An 18,849-nucleotide genomic window follows, 5' to 3' on the forward strand; every position below is an offset into this window, starting at 1 on the left:
AGGTTCTCTCATGGTTCAATGTCAGCAGATATTCACTCAATCAGTGAAACACCCTCCGAAGACCAGTCTCAGCTTCTTTCCAGGTCATCTTTCAGGTCGGTTCAGAGAACAGTAGAACAGTGTCATCTTTCAGGTCGGTTCAGAGAACAGTAGAACACTGTCATCTTCAAAGGTGGTGATTGATCCATTGATATCCATGTTGCATGATGGATTTATGTAGAGAAGAAGAAGAATTGGTCCTAGTACTGTTCCTTGTGGCATTCCAAACTTTACAGTCAGCTTGTTGCTTATACATCCATTGACTCTGACACATTTTGTTCGGTTTGATAGGTAGCTCTTGAACAGATTCCATGCGACTCCTGTTATTCCATAGTTATCAAGCCTTGAAAGAAGAATGTCATGGTGACACCGCATCTAGCTTATACATCTAGCTTACTGCTGATTTGTGTTTTGTAATAATAAATCAAATTTTTCCCCGTAACAATAACCGCTGACGCCCTTTTAGAAGTTGGCAAACAGACGAAGCGTCCTTTGAAGAATTGTTGCCCTTTGTGAAGCAGAATAATTTTGAACATTTCAAAATCACTAATATAGTTCATGAGCGAGTTCTACAACTCAGGGATCTTACTAGTGTTCAACCACAGAATAGCTTCAGCAATATTGTTCGCTGAGACATCAAATTTATGGAATGATGAAATGAAATTTTCCACCAATTATATTCGCCAGGATTCTATAAATACTATGAAATAATTATTATGAACTAGAATCAATCCAGATACTATACTCAATTTATGGATCATTCGGTTGTACTTTCTTTTTATGGATTATTTGAGCTTGCCATTCTTCAGCATCACTTTCTCTCCACACTTGTTCTATCAGTAGTTATAGCATGGAGAAACAATAGCATAAACAATAGCACAACTTACGCTATTGTTTCTCTATGGTTATAGTCACACGCACGAAAATAGTCAGATGGAAATAGTCCGATCGAAACAAATGAGTGCAACATTGCCAAATAGAGTTGTTCAACTTTGTCCGCAGCTGATTATAAATGAGAATTAATGTTAATATTCGAATATCATACACCTGAAAAATTGGCAACGTCATGAGGGGTACTCATCTGTTCAAATTTCTATCGGACTATTTCGTTCGGTTGACTATAGTAGCATACTATCAGTAAGTTATCAGTTCCCATCCATAGCATTGAAATAATATTACTCTATTCTTATAATAATTATTGTGTTATAAGAGATGTCTATCTCACTGGCAATCTTGACGCTAGATGTTAAGGCAAAAACTCTAAAACCACTCAAAACTATTTCCAATATCTTGTTCACAGTAACCACCTTACCTATCAGTAAATTATGACGTATTATATTTAATTCATCATTATGATAATTTGTATTATAGTTCGACCTTTCCAAAGCTATGCCTTTACTTTGGGGCTCTGATACGTCCAATGAATATTTAATAATGTTTCATTGTATTTTATGGACTTGGGTTGTTCGTTTGACTATCAATAGAATCAATGATTATTAAAATGAATTAAATTAACCGTAGTAGATTACAATCATTTGATTATGTAAATATAAAATAGTGGATACTCATTGAAATTGCAATTAGAATCCGTTTGATTGAAAAGTATTGTATGATTGAAAATTACCAATAATTCAATTATTCACTGATTTCATTTGTATGAACCAATCTCCGGGGGCAAGCTGGATTCTGAGAATCGGGAAGCTTGTTCCAGCTCACCCTAATAATGAATGTAATTTGCAGCATCTGCTACCGAACTGCGCTTATCATACATCAGATTAGAGAAACAACGATATGTTGTATCATTAGACAAGAGTAGGCCACGCTTAGCTGTACATCACAGCTCAACTCAAATCTCCATGCTTTGATTATGATGTGCATATCACGTCCGTCCACGATGGTGTTTGTCACTGCGATAATTGAATATCAATCAATCTGTGAACGATGAGTTGAATTAAAAATCTCTTTTCATTTTCTTCCGATGCTCTTTCTATCATAACAAAGAAACAAGAGTTTTCTTTACTGAATTTCTCCTCTCACAAAATAAAAAATATCATGTTAAAAGTTATAAACTTGGGATAAAAAACGATCTTTGTTGAAATATTGATTTCATTAATGAGGGAAGTGATAGGAAATTTGAAGGTTTTCTTGAAAAGAGATGGATAGGCTAGCAAATAAATTCTATTAACCTCACATCATGTCAAATAAATTCAAACTTTTCATCAATGTAGTTCATGAGTAGCAATAATTCATTGTTACAATTTAAAATCAGTTCTGGGTATGATTATATAACACTCATTATTTGCATTTCAATTAACGGTGAAATTAGAACGAATAATACATCATATTTTAGTGAGAAAAATATATATATGCTTAAACCTTGAGAGAGATTTCATCGCACAGAATCAAACTTTATTCTCAATAAATAACAGCAAAGAAACAAAAATCCAGATGTTTCTAAAGAACGCATTACAAAGGGAAATGGATAAAAGGATATCAGCAATATAAAATGAGGCTTTCCAATCCTGGAAAATGAAACCAAAAAGTATCCTCTTGCTGCGCAAAGAAGAAGACGATGGTACACCGTACTTTCAGAAACCTGGGAAATACGATTTCCATGAATTGAAGAGATTCAAGGAGCTTAGATTATTAAGGATTCAATGATCAAAGTAATTGCGATGCCACAGAATAATTGAAGCAAAACGTCACAGCTATCGGTTTTTAATCCGCTCATCAAATAAGTTTTGCCTTTCTCAATTTTCATTCAACGGTAACACTACCTTTGATATTCTTTTTGATAACCGCTGGTCTATTGTTCAAATAAAATATTCAACATACAACTTACAAGTTGATAGAACATGAAAAATGAAGCAATGCAAATATTTCATCAATCTTCAGCTGCCTTTTCCAGAGCTACATATTTCGTCTATTGTGACTCTTCTCGTGCTTCGTTGATGACTGTTCAGTAATTTTATCATTCCAATCACACAAACAGGAAAAAACATTGCAGTAGCAAGGTTTTAATTTTGTTTCGATACCCAATTATTTAACATTCTCCGAACGGGAGCCCCATGAATTTAGTTAAATGCCACTAGCATGAATTTAGTTATTCCCCTTAACGTCCTCCCTCCCGCCCAAGGATTTAACACTACCGATGTCAATGACCTTATAATACACAACCTAGCCTACTGATGTATGAAAAAGAGCTCACTCGTTCTCCATGTCGGATTTCCCACACTAGATGTTTTTCAAACTAATTCATTAAAATCAATGATTTTCCATTTTCTCAATCTCTATTCGTGTCCTTTACTTTTGTTTGAAATTTGATAATACCAATCAAAGAGCCAGGGGCAACGCTTATTTCGAGAGCAGTCTTCCTTTTCTGGATTGAACGCGATTCACAAGAGGGTTTATAGCTACATTATAAGGATGAAGTACTGGCTCAACAAAAGAAAAATGAATTGACAGTGACAAGAATAAAAATAACGAGTGGTGGAGTGGGGCCGTCTCCATGGGGAAAAGTAGGATGAACAAGGAAAACGGAATTGAGAAGAGAGAATGACGGTAAGATAACACCAGATTACTGGGCTAGTCCCTTCATTCCACTGAGATCCTTACCACCCGCTCTTCATGTTGAGAGGAGTCATTCTAATGAACTGGGTTGTGATGTGAGCCGTAGGCCTGCATCATTTTCTTTCCACTCTTCCTTGGTCATCTCCAATTCCCAGTTCCCACTCACCTCGCACCAAACACATCTTGATTCTTGTCTTGTCATTCGACCTTTTTTAAGAGTATTGTCACCAGCTCTCTCAAATAAGATCTCTTTTGTTAGCTGGAATAAATCATTCCCGTCACTGATTCAACACAAGTTCCTTATTACATCTTATGCAGCATCAAAGAAATACACTAAAAGCGTCGACTGGAATCTTCCAATACATAGAGCCCTATTGAAGATTCTCACACAACAATGCAGTTAGGGACCATAGTATTGGTCCGAGTCCACTCAGGAAAAATCACAACATTTTTATAAATAAAATCAAAATAATTATGCCTGCATCTGCTCTAAGAGCCTATAAGTTAGTACGTTAGACTATTTTATAATTTACTAGCAGGGCACCCGTGCTTCGCTACGGGAATTAAAAGATGAAATTGTTTTTGTGAAACATTTATGATCTAAATCCTATCAAAATTGTTATAATCGTTTTTTAGATTAGGCCACAACTTGGCATGAAAACTATTGATTCAAATCATTTGAATAATTAATTGGTGTGTTGGAAGTGCTCTGTAGAATAGTAGTCCATTTGCAGCGAATTTTGTAGAATATTGGGCGGGGCTTAAGAGTCGACCTCGACTTTATTCATTGACAATTAATATTTCCCGTTGACAGTTATCAAATTAGCAGTGATCATGTTATTTTTGTTTTTTCTTGATGCAATAGAAGATCAAATTCCAAATTAAGTTGATTCGGAATTTCATGACTCTTGTGTCCATGGATCTCTTGCTTATTCTGGAATTTTTGGCATAGCCTGTCGCTTACTTTTTGTTTCACTTATCCAAAAGTGTAAAAGCAGCCAATCCACTGATTCTTTCTTCCATGGAAGTCCATTCATACATAAGAGTCCATTCATGATAGTATAAAATTTATTCTGGCTGATTTCTCATGTCCTAAACTTCACTATCATAAAGATTAAAGTGGGATCATTTGTGAATTTGCATAAATATGAATAGAGTTCATTCAATCACTTTGATTATTGACTACCATTATATGATTTCTTTCTTTGATCTTAGCTTGAAACCAATAGCTTAGGGATGAAAGTTTGGATGTAATTCAATAATGTCTATGTAAATTGACAACTCTATTGTTTAATTGTGATCTATCAATATCAATCGGTTTGTCTTGTGTCATGTAATGACATCATGAAAGGAAATAGGAGCAGCTGATGGAATATTATGTTTTTTTTTCGATTTAGTTTTTAGTTGATTTTGAAACATGAAAATATCAGGCCCAGTAGCACAAAAGCCTGTTCAATTTCAATCAGGATTAAATTTCATGAGAATTAATCAGAGCAGGGTTTTTTTTTAAAAGAAGGCTTCTCTGATTGGTTCTCGTGGTAGTTAGTCCGGATTATGAATTAACAGACAGTGCAACTGGCAAGGCCATTGTTGCGTACAAACATAGAGCAACAAAGGAACCAATACAACAGAAGCTGAAGAAATTAATCGTATTTCTATCACCTTACAATGAACTATACATTCAACTACCATATGTTTGGAGAGATCGATTTTAAATTTATTTTGCTATCATCCGGTCACTTTCTGAATCTATTTTTCCAGATGTTCCATGAATACTTTAAAATAAGGTCGGCCAATTTGATAACTCATCTACATATAATCTTTTTCATTTGCTCACACTGTCTTACGTTTTCAACAGACTATGGAAAACTTTTTTCTGATCAGCTGCTACTTGAGGGTCCAATAATCCTTTCTCAAGGAACTTCAGCGAATTTTCCCAGAGTTGAGACCTGTTCCAAAATAATGTTTTTTTTCGCAAAGCCACTATATTCCTGATTTAATCAAAACCGTTAGAGCCGTTTTCGAGAGCCGTCCGACATATATACATACACACAAACACAAATATTCAAACAGAGATTGCTTGCTTAGTATAATTGACTTCAATGATTATGATTTCATTCAATGAGAGCTTATTTCACATAATAATAACAACTGGTATAAGAAGCAAAAATGTCAAACATAATTGAAATTGAAACAGTAGCGATCATCAACATTATTATCTTCATCTGATCTAAAGTAACCAAATTATAGTAAGATTCACATCAATGTGTCAGCATTGTTTGAATGGGGAGCATTGATGCTGTTTGTCGGATATACAGACAAAATTAGTCTTGATAGAATAGGATCAATTGATGGAAGCAACTCCCGTTATTAAAGTTTCTTTTTATGGGAAATAAAAATTATCCATACTCCCAGGAATAGCTCTGATTGAAGCAGCAGTGCCAAATCAATTTGTTCTCGATAAATAATAATGCATTTTAATTAGTTCTTCAACTTGGTGCCAACCTAATGAAGTCATCTCAACTCAATGCCAACCTGACAAAATTATCAATTTAGTTGCCAGTTAACAACTGTTTCGAAGAGTTACTCTCTCTAGATTATAGTTCTATAGTAATGAACATATGATATGGACATTTTCAATTATAACTAGCTGGCCCGGCGAACTTCGTACCGCCAAATAGTTGATGCAACTCATGACAAAATTTAGCTGGATGCACACCTCAAAATCTTTAACCCATGCTAACAATCCTCAAATCCCGACCATCCTATTATTTTCTATTGATCAAATAATCGGGACAGCATACTCTTCCATGTGCGTGTACGATAAAATCATAACTGACAAATCAATTGATCATGCATATCATTAATCGACGTGTAGTTTAAGCTATGGTATCTTTATCACATGTGCTCCCCCGTTCACTCCTTTAACTTACTCAAAGCATGCAGGGAATTTAAAACTCTTATAAAAAATCTAATGCGTGACCTTGGAAAATATCTGGGAAATTAATTGCTTCACAAACTTTTTAAATAATTGGTGAGTGACGATGAACCCTGATGTCGGAATTATAATTGGAGAATCGAAGAGATTCGATAGAAATCAATGGTACAAAATTGATTACTCTTTCCAGTAATTACTTCAATTACCAACTTTTATTAAAAACTTGCAGGTAACTCGTGCTCCGCAAGGGTCCAAATAAAAACTTGACCTACTGAAATCTTGAAGAATTGAAAATAGGCCTATTACCATTCTCGGTGAAGTATTGAAAAAGATCGATTAATAATAAGTCTGAATAAGTAACTGAATATATGTGACTAATAACTAAAATATGTAATAACTGTAACTAATGAATGTTAATAAATGTTACTGAATATTTAAATAACTGATATTTGAATAAGTAACTGGCTTCGGGGGATTTTAATGGATTTCATTTATATAGATAACTAGCTGGCCCGGCGAACTTCGTACCGCCAAACAGTTAATGCATGTCATGACAAACTTTAGCTGGATGCACACCTGAGGAGGCGCGATGCGGCATTTTGCATCCAGGTGCTTCTTGCTTATTTGTTTGAATGGGAGAACTCACACACACTGATTCGGACATGGCATGTAACAGTGTGATAAGGCAATCTCCATAAGATCAACACTTTGTATCACCAAGCCGCGCCACCTCAGGTGTGCATAGTCTTTGCTTAATCTGATGCACTATATTTTTATGAAAATTATCCATCAATCAGTATTTTATATCTCAATATGGACTTCCTATGTGCTAGTTGTACAGCAGTTTGCATTTTTAGATATAGATGAATGCACCTTGCTGGTGATTATGAATATCTCCTTGCTGATGATTTTCCCGTGCATATTCTAAATTTACAGCATTCCGAGTTCTACGACCCAAGTTTGGACGTCGTTCGCACCGCGGCATTATTTCATTTCATTTATTCATAGACAATAACAGCTGATTTTTATTTCTGTGTGAGGCCAGCTCACAAATCTTCTCCCATAAGTATTACATGTAAACTTTGAAGGACCGTAGGAAAGAGTCCTTAAGTCGGATTATAAATTTGATGGACCAAAAACAATCCTTGATGCGGATTTTATATCATGTTAAAATTTCAACTCAATCGGTGCAGTACTTTTGTAGTTTTTGAAGCGTGCGTGTGAGTGTGTGTGTACACGATATCTCATCTCCCAATATTAACGGAATGACTTGAAATTTGGAACTTAATGTCCTTACAATATAAGGATCCGACACGAACAATTTCGATCTGATGCAATTCAAGATGGCGGAAAAAATGGTGAAAATGTTGTCAAAAACAGGGTTTTTCGCGATTTTCTCGCAAACGGCTCCAACGATTTTGATCAACTTTATACCTAAAATAGTCATTGATAAGCTCTATCAACTGCCACAAGTCCCATATCTGTAAAAATTTCAGGAGCTCCGCCCCATCTATGCAAAGTTTGATCTTAGATTCCCAATTATCAGGCTTTAGATACAATTTAAACAAAAAATTCCAAGTGGAAAAGATTGAGCATGAAAATCTCTTCAATTAATGCTCAGTAACATTTTCACCTAAAATTGAAAATAATCTCGGAATTCGAGAAAATGTTATTATTTCAATTACAAACTTCTGGCAACTGTTGATTGTATGAAGAGATAGCAAACTTCGTGTGTCTCCAGCCTTATTGTCCTGTCACCAGCTGGCTTGGATCTTTGAATAGTAGACTTGAGATGCGCGGGAACACTAGCGTCAGGTGATAAATTTTCATAACGGCAAGGGAAGTTGTGTGAGTGCGCCACACCAGATTTTTATTTATATAGATTAAGAGATTGGGAAAAGAAGAATATACATGCTAAAAGACGAACTTTAAACCCTTAAAAAGCACCCTTAGAGTTGAAATATCGCCAAAAGATCTCTTAGCGAGCACCTAGGACGTATAAGGAAGCTATATTCCAAGTTTTGTTTCAATCCATCCAGTAGTTTTCCAGAAATCGTGATCAGTGAGTGAGTGAGTGAGTGAGTCAGTGAGATAAGAATTTTATAAGTATAGATTTGTTCCTGTCAATATTATCTCAAACATAGCTCGTACACAATGTACAAAGTAATGCAACCATAATCAGTGAGAACAGATTAATCACAATTACAATTTACATCATTTATCTGATATTGATTATGAAATACTTTTTTGAAACTGCAAATTCGTTCTAGTATTAATCATTCAACGAGAACTCTGCTCGAATGCATCTGTTCTACGATCCTATAAGTTAATACGTGATAGACCATTTCATTATTATTCATTGTTCCTTGTTCCTGTCAATCTTATCTCAAAACATAGAGCTTGCACACAATAATAAAAATCATGCAACATTGCTGATAATCAGTGAAAACAATTCAATAACAATTACTATTAACTTCATTCATTTAATATTGGTGACAAAATATCAAATTCATCTTTTCATCTTTTTTCAAATTGCAAATTCGTTCTGGTGTGAATCATTCAACGGGAACTCTCTCAATATATATTTCACTCAAGCATTACCATGAGAGCAACAAAATTCTGTTTATGCATGAATTTTCGTTGCATTCTCAACAATATCCAAACAAAGCATTTCCATTTCTGTCAATTGAATTTGCATGCGATTTTGCATAGAATGGTTCATCTTCATCAATCTTATCAATTGCTTACCGGGATCGTTATATTCCAATTCTTCCAGGTAGAGTTCCACTTCTGTGATACTATCTTTGAAATACTGAATCAGTGAGAAATACTCGAGTATCCCGTTGAATAGTACTTGACGCTTAAGGTCTTCATGAAAAATGTGACATCTCATGGGTAGTTCTATGTTTCTATTGTTATTAGTATCATACTTAGTGATGCTCTCTAAGCAACTGACTGAGATCTCCAACTTTTCAAAATCCTTGTCAATGATATTTAATAGAATCTCCATGTTGTCATGCTGATAAGAACTTTCAGAGACTGTCTTCAATAACTTTTGAAGAAGAGAATGATGGTTTATGATTGTGGAATCTCTGCTGTTCATCTCCTGTGCTTGGTTTTGGAATAGATTTTCCTGAAATATTTATTGTTTTCCTGAAGAATAAAAATCTTACTAGAATGTGAATTTATTATCTCATTATTATAAAATAGAAATATATTTTTGTATTGACTGTAATACGCATTTATTTTTTACAAGAACTAAAACGTTCAATAATATTGTATCAGTATTTTTGAGGTATCCCTCCGCCAATACTTCTAGCCACTAGCCTCATGTATGATTCCAAACAGAACAAGAAACACAATAGAGGATGCAGATTGAAAGGATTCACATCAATTATAATGATTATCAAGAAGACGATGAGAATGTATTCAATATAAGATAATAAGATACACATGTGCAAAATGTCTTTGAAAGAGTGGTAAAAATTTCATTCTGAAAAGGAAAGACGGAACATTCGAGAAGAAGCAGGGGATGAATCGTCCATGAGGGCGATAGTAGGGTGCTCCTAGAGGCAGTGTTGTCTTTGACGTCTCCTCCTTGCACTATAATGTTCTGTGTTTTATTATTGATTGTGATGATTCAATGTTGCGAAGCTTGTCTTTTTCATGCAACTCACTGAATAAATCAAATCTGATTTGATTTGAGGTAGTTAATCTCGATCAGAGATGATGGAAAAGTGGTGAATCCTATAAGAGCCTATCAAATGTAAGCCTATGAGTTTTCAATTATTTCTAAGGTTTTCTGATCCATGTGTATATAGAATCAGTTTACTGTATTACTCGTATTTCTTCGACAATTCAAATCAACAGCGATAAAATTGCATAGGGAATGTTTCCTCAACTCGAGAATCGCAAGCCATCATGGAAGCAGAGAGATTATTGATGAAAAGCTCAATCTTGTATGGAACTTTACAACTATTCTGAAGCAAAAACTTCCACAAAACATTCACTTGAAAGCTACGAAATATTTCAAAGTTTTCCTCCCACTCATACAGCATACTCATGAAGCAATGGAATGTTGAGATTTTGATAACATTTTAATCATATTTATCCAGGCAGTTTTGACTGGGATTAATGTTCATGACAAGTGGCCTAGTTTGTGTACAACTCTCTATGGTGCATGCATGCTATGGTTTGTGCATGCTCTATGGATTGAACTGACAAGCTTAAACTTGAATCAACCCTCACAATTATTATTAAACAATCTTAGTTATTGCACAAACAGATTTTTAGTTGATGATGGAATGATCTGCTGGTTACTGTTTCAAAAATTTACAAATAGGCATAATAAATTATTTTCAAGTGTAACGATTTAATTTATAGATAAATTGAAAAATAGAAAAATTGCATTGATTGTATAAATCTACCATTAATACAATACTTTTGATAGAAGTGACTAAACTAGATAGCTTATTACAGAGAATAATAACATCCAAGGTTGTGAAAAATTTGAATAGAAAAACAAGTTAATCCAGTACAACTTTTCAACTTTCCCAAGACTTGGAAAACTGAGGGCGGTAGGCTAAAATACGTCACTTGAGAGAGTTTCTCTGCGCACCCTTCTAGGTTGAAAACAGTGCGCGTTCCTATTTGCTAAATAGTATAGAATTTGCTTCTTTATTTTACAAATATATTTTATAGAGTTAGTTAATATTTATATATTTACCATTTCTTGTAAGTCTGTTGACCATAACTCCAAATGTCTCATAAGATCATTGTAGTTCAACGCTCCTGTTTCAGTTTGAGTATTCCAAGTGATTGACGCTTTCTGTTCATTTTTCTTGGATGAACATGGACATTTTTGTTGGGAATTAGTAATGGAATCTGTATTCATCACATATAAATCATTGCACTCTCCAACAGTAGACAATATATCATTGATAAATACGTCAGATTTACTTTCGTTGTTACTAGTGGAATTCATTTTATATTTTTACTTAAATTTTATCATAACCCATTCAAATTGTAATGTTTGGTTAGAATGGAGTGCAATTGAATGGACTAAACTGAATCATCAATAATTATTGATACCTTATTCGTTTAGATGAAGACAGCTGAGTTGTCACAACAAGATAGAGTTAAAAACTTGATAGTATTTTAAGAACATCCAGTTAAACGAGTCTAGCGAATTCTTACTTTAGATTTTAAGCTCAAGTCGTCCGTTTTCGATGTTTTAAGGCCATTACACACAGCACGTGGCGTGCGTAGCTGGACGCACGCTAGCTACTTTTCAAAACATCGCTTCCCAGCTAATCAAATGAAGCAATTCACATAGCAGCCACGGCCAAGCGGCAACGCTTGCTATACTAGCCACGCGTGGCTACCGTTCGCTCTCTGAGCGATCTTTTCAAACGTGTCCGGCCACGTTTTGGTCCGAGCATGCGCAGAACGTATACTAGACGTATACTATCGTATAGAACGTATACTATTCAATTCAATTCAATTCAATTTATTAAAAAACACACAAAACAAGACAAAAAAAAATTACAAAGATTTGTAAAGATTTAAACACAATAAAATGTTACAAATATAAAAAACCATGGGCTTAGTGTTTGGGTGTGTTGGAGAAGAGAAAAAAAAGAGAGGAAGATACCTAGCCAACTATGGTTTCCCAAAAAAGAGAAGTAATGAGGAAAAAAGGAAGGGAGAAATGGGGGAAGGAAGAAAACAGAGGAATAGGTACTCAAAATAAAGGTAAGCGAGTCCACTGAAAAATGAAAAAACTAATGAAAAAAAATGCTGGAGCAGAAATCTCGAGTCATATATCTAAATGGAAAGAAGAAATTACTGTATGTCTAGTTTTTTATATCCAGTTTAATTTTTCCGCTGATCTTATTGTCCATGAGAAAGTGATTTGGAATGAGGTTTATTATTTTAGTACCTATGTAAATCAATTATACATACACTCCTTATACATTCAATATTAGTGTTATAGGTTACATATTTGTTAGCAGTGGCCCTTAGATTATAATAATTAAGAGTAGAGTTTATTGTGAGAGGAAAATCGGATCTATATTTTATTAAGTACTCAATTACGGTTTTTATGTATAATTGACGTATAGTCATGACCTAAAAATCACTAAAAACCATATCCGTTGGATAGAGCCTGGGTTTGCTTAATATAGTTTTAATTATCAGTTTTTGTGCTACAAATAATTCAGCAATATGACAGTTGAAACAGCCTCCCCAAACAACTATGCCATACTGCAGAATTGACTTGATTAGAGCATGATACATCATTTTCAGGTGGTTCTTATTAAGAATTATGTTAACTTGATAAAATTTAAAAGATAAATATCTAATTTTTCTACATATGTATTCAATATGAACATCTCATTTAAGGTTTTCATCAATTATAATTCCCAAATACTTAGTATTATTGACTTTTTTAATGGTGGGACAATCACAATTACCCAAGTTTAAATTGCACTGAGAATGTAGTCTCAAATCTTGATTCTCGTTAGGCTGCCTTACTCTATTTGCAGAGAAAGTTATGTAATTAGTTTTTTCAATATTTAAACTTAAGGTATTCTTATCTAACCACTTCTTAATTAAAAGCATATTATTTTCAGCTATAGTATGAACTTCATTCCATGAATTACCGTGAAAAATAGCTGCAGTATCATCTGCAAAGGATATCATTGTCAGCCTCAAGGTCGCGCATTAAATTATGGAATTCGCCATAGGTCGTCCTTTTTTTATTGATTGGATGTACCCACTGGTCCCGTGCTGTCACCGAATACAATAAAAACAGCTCATTATCATTACTACTGCTGCTGTTGGAGTCATCAAACCAAGGTAAGTCACAAGAAAATCCAGATTCACACCACGGGACCGTCGGAGTTGACATCTTCCTGCATACTGACGGGAAACGTGGCCGGTATAGCATCGCAACAGTCGTGGCGGTGTGAATTGGCATGTGGCTAGCGTGGCCGGCGTGGCATGCGTCCAGCCACGCACGCCACGTGCTGTGTGGAATGGCCTTTAGGGTTTGTACATTTTACAATTACTTCCGAATGCTGTCATAAATCAACGAGACATTCTCAAAAAACATATTATACAGATCGTGTTTCTTCGTTAACGAAATTGACTTGAAAACATAATAAAATTGGGAAGCGATTTGATTTTGTGGTCGCGCTGATAAGCTTTCGATGTAAGTTGAGCTTAAGCTTTATGCGCCAGCTACTCCCTTTGTAAGGATGACCACTTAGAGGCGAACTCCTCTCAAGAGCATTTTAAAGTTCTTCCCAGTGATTCGGAACCCTCCTAGAGCAGCTGTAGGTGCAATCATCTCTCATCAACATTCGTCTCATTACCCACGCACAAACCCAGAGTTCATGTGAGCTTAATCCTCAGCAAGAGAAAAAGCATAAGAAAGAAAAGTAATTTGTAGTAATCCATAATTTGATAGAGAAAAGAATACACGTATGGAATAGGAAATTCACGAATGACGCATCATCACGTCTGAACTACTGGACTGATTAATTTGAAATTCCACATGTAAATTCCTTGTTTACCGAGGATGGTTATAGGCCTATTTTAAATTCTTCAAGATTTCAGCTAGTCTAGTTTTCAGTTTGTCAAGTTTTTAATATAGACCCTTGCAGAGCACGGGTTACCTGCTAGTTTATCATAAAATTATAGTTCAATAAATTATCTCATACGTAATCAAATCCTCAACATCAGAAACAACTATTCAAAATCAGTAGGCGTCAAACAGATGAAACTTCAGAAACCTTTATCCCTTCATGGTCTTCCAGTTTGAATTTATCTAGTAAAGTTCTTAGGTCATTTTGCTACTCTTCTCGCGTTCACCACCGCTTCTGCTTTATCGCAGTAAGCCTACTATCACTGAGAGGCAACTAATTCCTACAATGCAACTTCCTTCATAGTGGACAGCAAAGAAGAGGATGAAAAGAGATTCTTTATCTCGTCTGAATTCGTTCAATATAATGTGGACGTTGTTTGACAAGATAGGAAATTCTGTGCCTGTACCGTCCATATACGGTAGCGCGACATGGTCTATCACGCTTAAAATCATTCAAAGTTGAAGTGGGAGCACGATAGAAACTTCAAAAGGGAGGATAATTAACTCTATCTTTTGAAATTCGAGATAGGCTTTAGATTCACTCTTGATGTGGGACTGGGCAATAAAACTATAACCCTGAGATTCTTACGAGCTTAAAGGCTCTTGAATTGCAAACTCTTCAGTAGCGAGACAAAGATTACTGCTATTATCATAGAATAAGCTTTCAGGAATAGCATCGATGTTGAATTAATCTAGAATTCTGGGGCAGAAGATAGAATTTTAGGTCTGTTCGACCTTTAAAAGATTACATGATTTGAGTTCAAACCGGCGTGAGCCAGGTTGGTTTCTATCTATTTTAATTTATGGTTTATTAGTGCGAAAGGACTTTAAAATTAGAAACACTTTCTGCTAATTTAACTAAATAACGAGCGAAGCTCGGTGCTCCGATATTGAATATTTATGATGAAAACATCTGTACAGTGATAATATTATTTGTCATCATGAAAAATCCAAGATCGAGAACACCATTATTATCATGATTTTTGGTTCTTTCATTCCTAATGGTGTTCTCGATCTTGGATTTTTCATGATGGCAAATAATATTATTACTGTACAGATGTTTTCATCATAAATATTCAATATCGGAGCACCGAGCTTCGCTCGTTATTTATTTATTAACTTTTGATAAACCGAACGCGATTCTTTGAAATTATTGGGGAAGTACTAACAGGCACAGCCCAAAACTGTTTCTTTCCCGAATTTTGATTTATACACTATAAATAGTCCAAAAAGTAGGTTATGTTCCATACACTTGAATTCAGGTTCAATCTTCTGTTCAAACATTTGAAAACAAAAAAAATTATAATTTAGATTATATACAAACCAAATCGAATAACAAAATAACACTCACTAATCACTTGAAATTGTCAAATAATGATCAACTTTGAAAATTATTATATACTCTAGTTTAGGAGGATTATCATGTCATGTCAACAAATCAAATTATGTTGATCAAATCGATTAAATTGCCTAGCTAGATAAAATTTCTCGCTGATTGATTATGATTACACAGCTGGAAATAATTCTGTCTCTCTTCCACACAGGCACACGCATCTTCTGTTATCGAGAGACGACGAAATTATCATCTGTTTTTCAAGGATGAATTCTGTCTCGCTCCCACACAGGCACACGCATCCTCTGATATCGAGAGACGACGAAATTATCATCTATTTTTCAAGGATGAATTATCCTTTTAATGTCGTTCAGCGAGTTTTCCAAAGAATGAGACCTAGTGCAATCGAATCTTTATATCATAAACCTACTATGTTCCAAATTTCGTGAAATTCGTTAGAGCCGTTCTCGAGATCCGTAAAACATAAATGGCCAGATATAAAAATAACCAGGTATATAAATACAGAAATTGCTCGCTTAATATAAGATATTCGACTTTTGTGAGGAAGAGATTGAAAATATTTGCAAGTCTTTATCATGAATGAGTCATAATAATGTTTTATAGTTCTTCAAATTTTGTAGTTTTAGCTTGTCACATCATGGATATTTCTGAAAAACTCACAAGAAAAATCATACAAGCTATTATTGAGAAGGGGACATACAGATTTGACATTAATCAAAAAATTGATTTCTAAACATGGCAATTCAAAAGTTGTATGCCTTTATTGAATAACTACTTGATCAAATGGTGGTTTCATCGATCAGAACTATAAAATCAAAGAAACATCTCGAAGTTTTGATAAACTTTATTACTTTCCTTGTCCTATGACCATAGGTAAGGAAAGTATTGCTTTACAAAAAAATGGAGGTACCCCAATTTCTAAATTTCTATACGAAATTTGGAGCTTGAGGTCCTTACAATATAAGGATCCGACACGAACAATTTCTATCAAATGCAATTCAAGATGACGGCTAAAATGGCAAAAATGCTGTCACAAACAGGGCTTTTCGCGATTTCCTCGAAAATGGCACCAACAATTATGATCAAATTCATACTTAAAATACCTGAAATAGTCATTGATAAACTCTATCAACTGCCACAAGTCCCATATCTGTAAAAAAATCATGAGCTCCGCCCCATCTACGCAAAGTTCGATTTTAGGTTCCCAATCAGGCTCCAGATACAATCTAAACAAAATGTTTTAAGTGGAAAAGATCGAGCATGAAAATCTCTACAAGTAATGCTCAGTAACATTTTCACCTAAATTTGAAAATAAGCTCGAAGTTCGAGAAAATGTGATTGTCTAATTGCAAACTGTTGGCAACTGTTGATTTTATTAAATAATGATTCACTATGTAGAGATAGCAGACCTCGTATGTCTGCTGCTCGTTATCGTCCTGTCACCAGCTGGCTTGGATCTTTGAATAGTAGACTTGAGATGCGCGTGAACACTAGCGTCAGGTGATCAATTTTCATAACGGCAAGGAAAGTTGTGTGAGTGTACCACACCAGATTTTTTTACAAGTGTAATCGATTTTCAAGCCAAGTGATGCTTTGGACTCCACAGGGATACAGCATCAGTTCAATTATTTATTACTGCAGATAATTATGAGGTCTGTCTCATCAGTATCTCCAGTTTTCATTCAGGGAAAATGTTTGTATGTAATGTGGGAGTATGTTGCTTTTTCTCTTAGCCTATGATAGTAGTACTACGTACCAATGTACCAAAAATACAGGTATTCTAGCATACAGGCATACTAGCCAACAGGCCTTTGTAGCATATAATGAAGAGCGGATTCAGTGGAGTCTTTCAATATAATGTGGACGTTGTTTGACAAGATAGGAAATTCTGTGCCTGTACCGTCCATATACGGTAGCGCGACATGGTCTATCACGCTTAAAATCATTCAAAGTTGAAGTGGGAGCACGATAGAAACTTCAAAAGGGAGGATAATTAACTCTATCTTTTGAAATTCGAGATAGGCTTTAGATTCACTCTTGATGTGGGACTGGGCAATAAAACTATAACCCTGAGATTCTTACGAGCTTAAAGGCTCTTGAATTGCAAACTCTTCAGTAGCGAGACAAAGATTACTGCTATTATCATAGAATAAGCTTTCAGGAATAGCATCGATGTTGAATTAATCTAGAATTCTGGGGCAGAAGATAGAATTTTAGGTCTGTTCGACCTTTAAAAGATTACATGATTTGAGTTCAAACCGGCGTGAGCCAGGTTGGTTTCTATCTATTTTAATTTATGGTTTATTAGTACGAAAGGACTTTAAAATTAGAAACACTTTCTGCTAATTTAACTAAATAACGAGCGAATCTCGGTGCTCCGATATTGAATATTTATGATGAAAACATCTGTAAAGTAATAATATTATTTGCCATCATGAAAAATCCAAGATCGAGAACAACATTACGAATGAAAGAACCAAAAATCATGATAATAATGGTGTTCTCGATCTTGGATTTTTCATGATGGCAAATAATATTATTACTGTACAGATGTTTTCATCATAAATATTCAATATCGGAGCACCGAGCTTCGCTCGTTATTTATTTATTAACTTTTGATAAACCGAACGCGATTCTTTGAAATTATTGGGGAAGTACTAACAGGCACAGCCCAAAACTGTTTCTCTCCCGAATTTTGATTTATACACTATAAATAGTCAAAAAAGTAGGTTATGTTCCATACACTTGAATTCAGGTTCAATATTCTGTTCAAACATTTGAAAACAAAAAAAATTATAATTTAGATTATATACAAACCAAATCGAATAACAAAATAACACTCACTAATTACTTGAAATTGTCAAATAATGATCAACTTTGAAAATTATTATATACTCTAGTTTAGGAGGATTATCATGTCATGTCAACAAATCATATTATGTTGATCAAATCGATTAAATTGCCTAGCTAGATAAAATTTCTCGCTGATTGATTATGATTACACAGCTGGAAATAATTCTGTCTCTCTTCCACACAGGCACACGCATCTTCTGTTATCGAGAGACGACGAAATTATCATCTGTTTTTCAAGGATGAATTCTGTCTCGCTCCCACACAGGCACACGCATCTTCTGATATCGAGAGACGACGAAATTATCATCTGTTTTTCAAGGATGAATTATCCTTTTAATGTCGTTCAGCGAGTTTTCCAAAAAATGAGACCTAGTGTAATCGAATCTTTATATCATAAACCTACTATGTTCCAAATTTCGTGAAATTCGTTAGAGCCGTTCTCGAGAT

The 18,849-nt window shown here is 34.8% G+C and overlaps 2 protein-coding genes across 4 annotated transcripts in view; one reads left to right on the forward strand and one right to left on the reverse strand.

The window, feature by feature from the left end:
- Positions 1-18,849, forward strand: part of LOC111043922 (cholecystokinin receptor) — a 119,402-nt gene that overhangs the window by 70,362 nt on the left and 30,191 nt on the right. The window lies entirely within an intron of this gene.
- LOC120350372 lies at positions 9,011-11,631 on the reverse strand. Of its 2 annotated transcripts, none has more exons than XR_005570725.1 (2): positions 11,274-11,628; positions 9,011-9,700 (listed from the first exon to the last, which is right to left on the reverse strand). XR_005570725.1 is itself a non-coding variant. In XM_039423452.1 (2 exons), exons 1-2 carry the CDS (start codon positions 11,529-11,531, stop codon positions 9,171-9,173), a joined length of 768 nt encoding a protein of 255 aa, XP_039279386.1. In that variant the 5' UTR covers positions 11,532-11,631; the 3' UTR covers positions 9,011-9,170. The 2 variants fall into 2 exon arrangements, 1 of the variants encoding a protein (XP_039279386.1); XM_039423452.1 differs by having other exon boundaries at positions 9,011-9,680; positions 11,274-11,631.

This window comes from Nilaparvata lugens, chromosome 3 (assembly GCF_014356525.2).
Source record: "Nilaparvata lugens isolate BPH chromosome 3, ASM1435652v1, whole genome shotgun sequence".
In the NCBI taxonomy this organism is placed as follows: domain Eukaryota; kingdom Metazoa; phylum Arthropoda; class Insecta; order Hemiptera; family Delphacidae; genus Nilaparvata; species Nilaparvata lugens.

Bases quoted from the DNA above. Each gene is read 5' to 3' on its own strand.
- LOC120350372 (XM_039423452.1), bottom strand. From the start codon at position 11,531: ATGAATTCCACTAGTAACAACGAAAGTAAATCTGACGTATTTATCAAT. The intron at 9,681-11,273 runs GTAAATATATAA...TAAATATTTCAG, and splicing joins CAACAGACTTACAAGAAATG to GAAAATCTATTCCAAAACCA.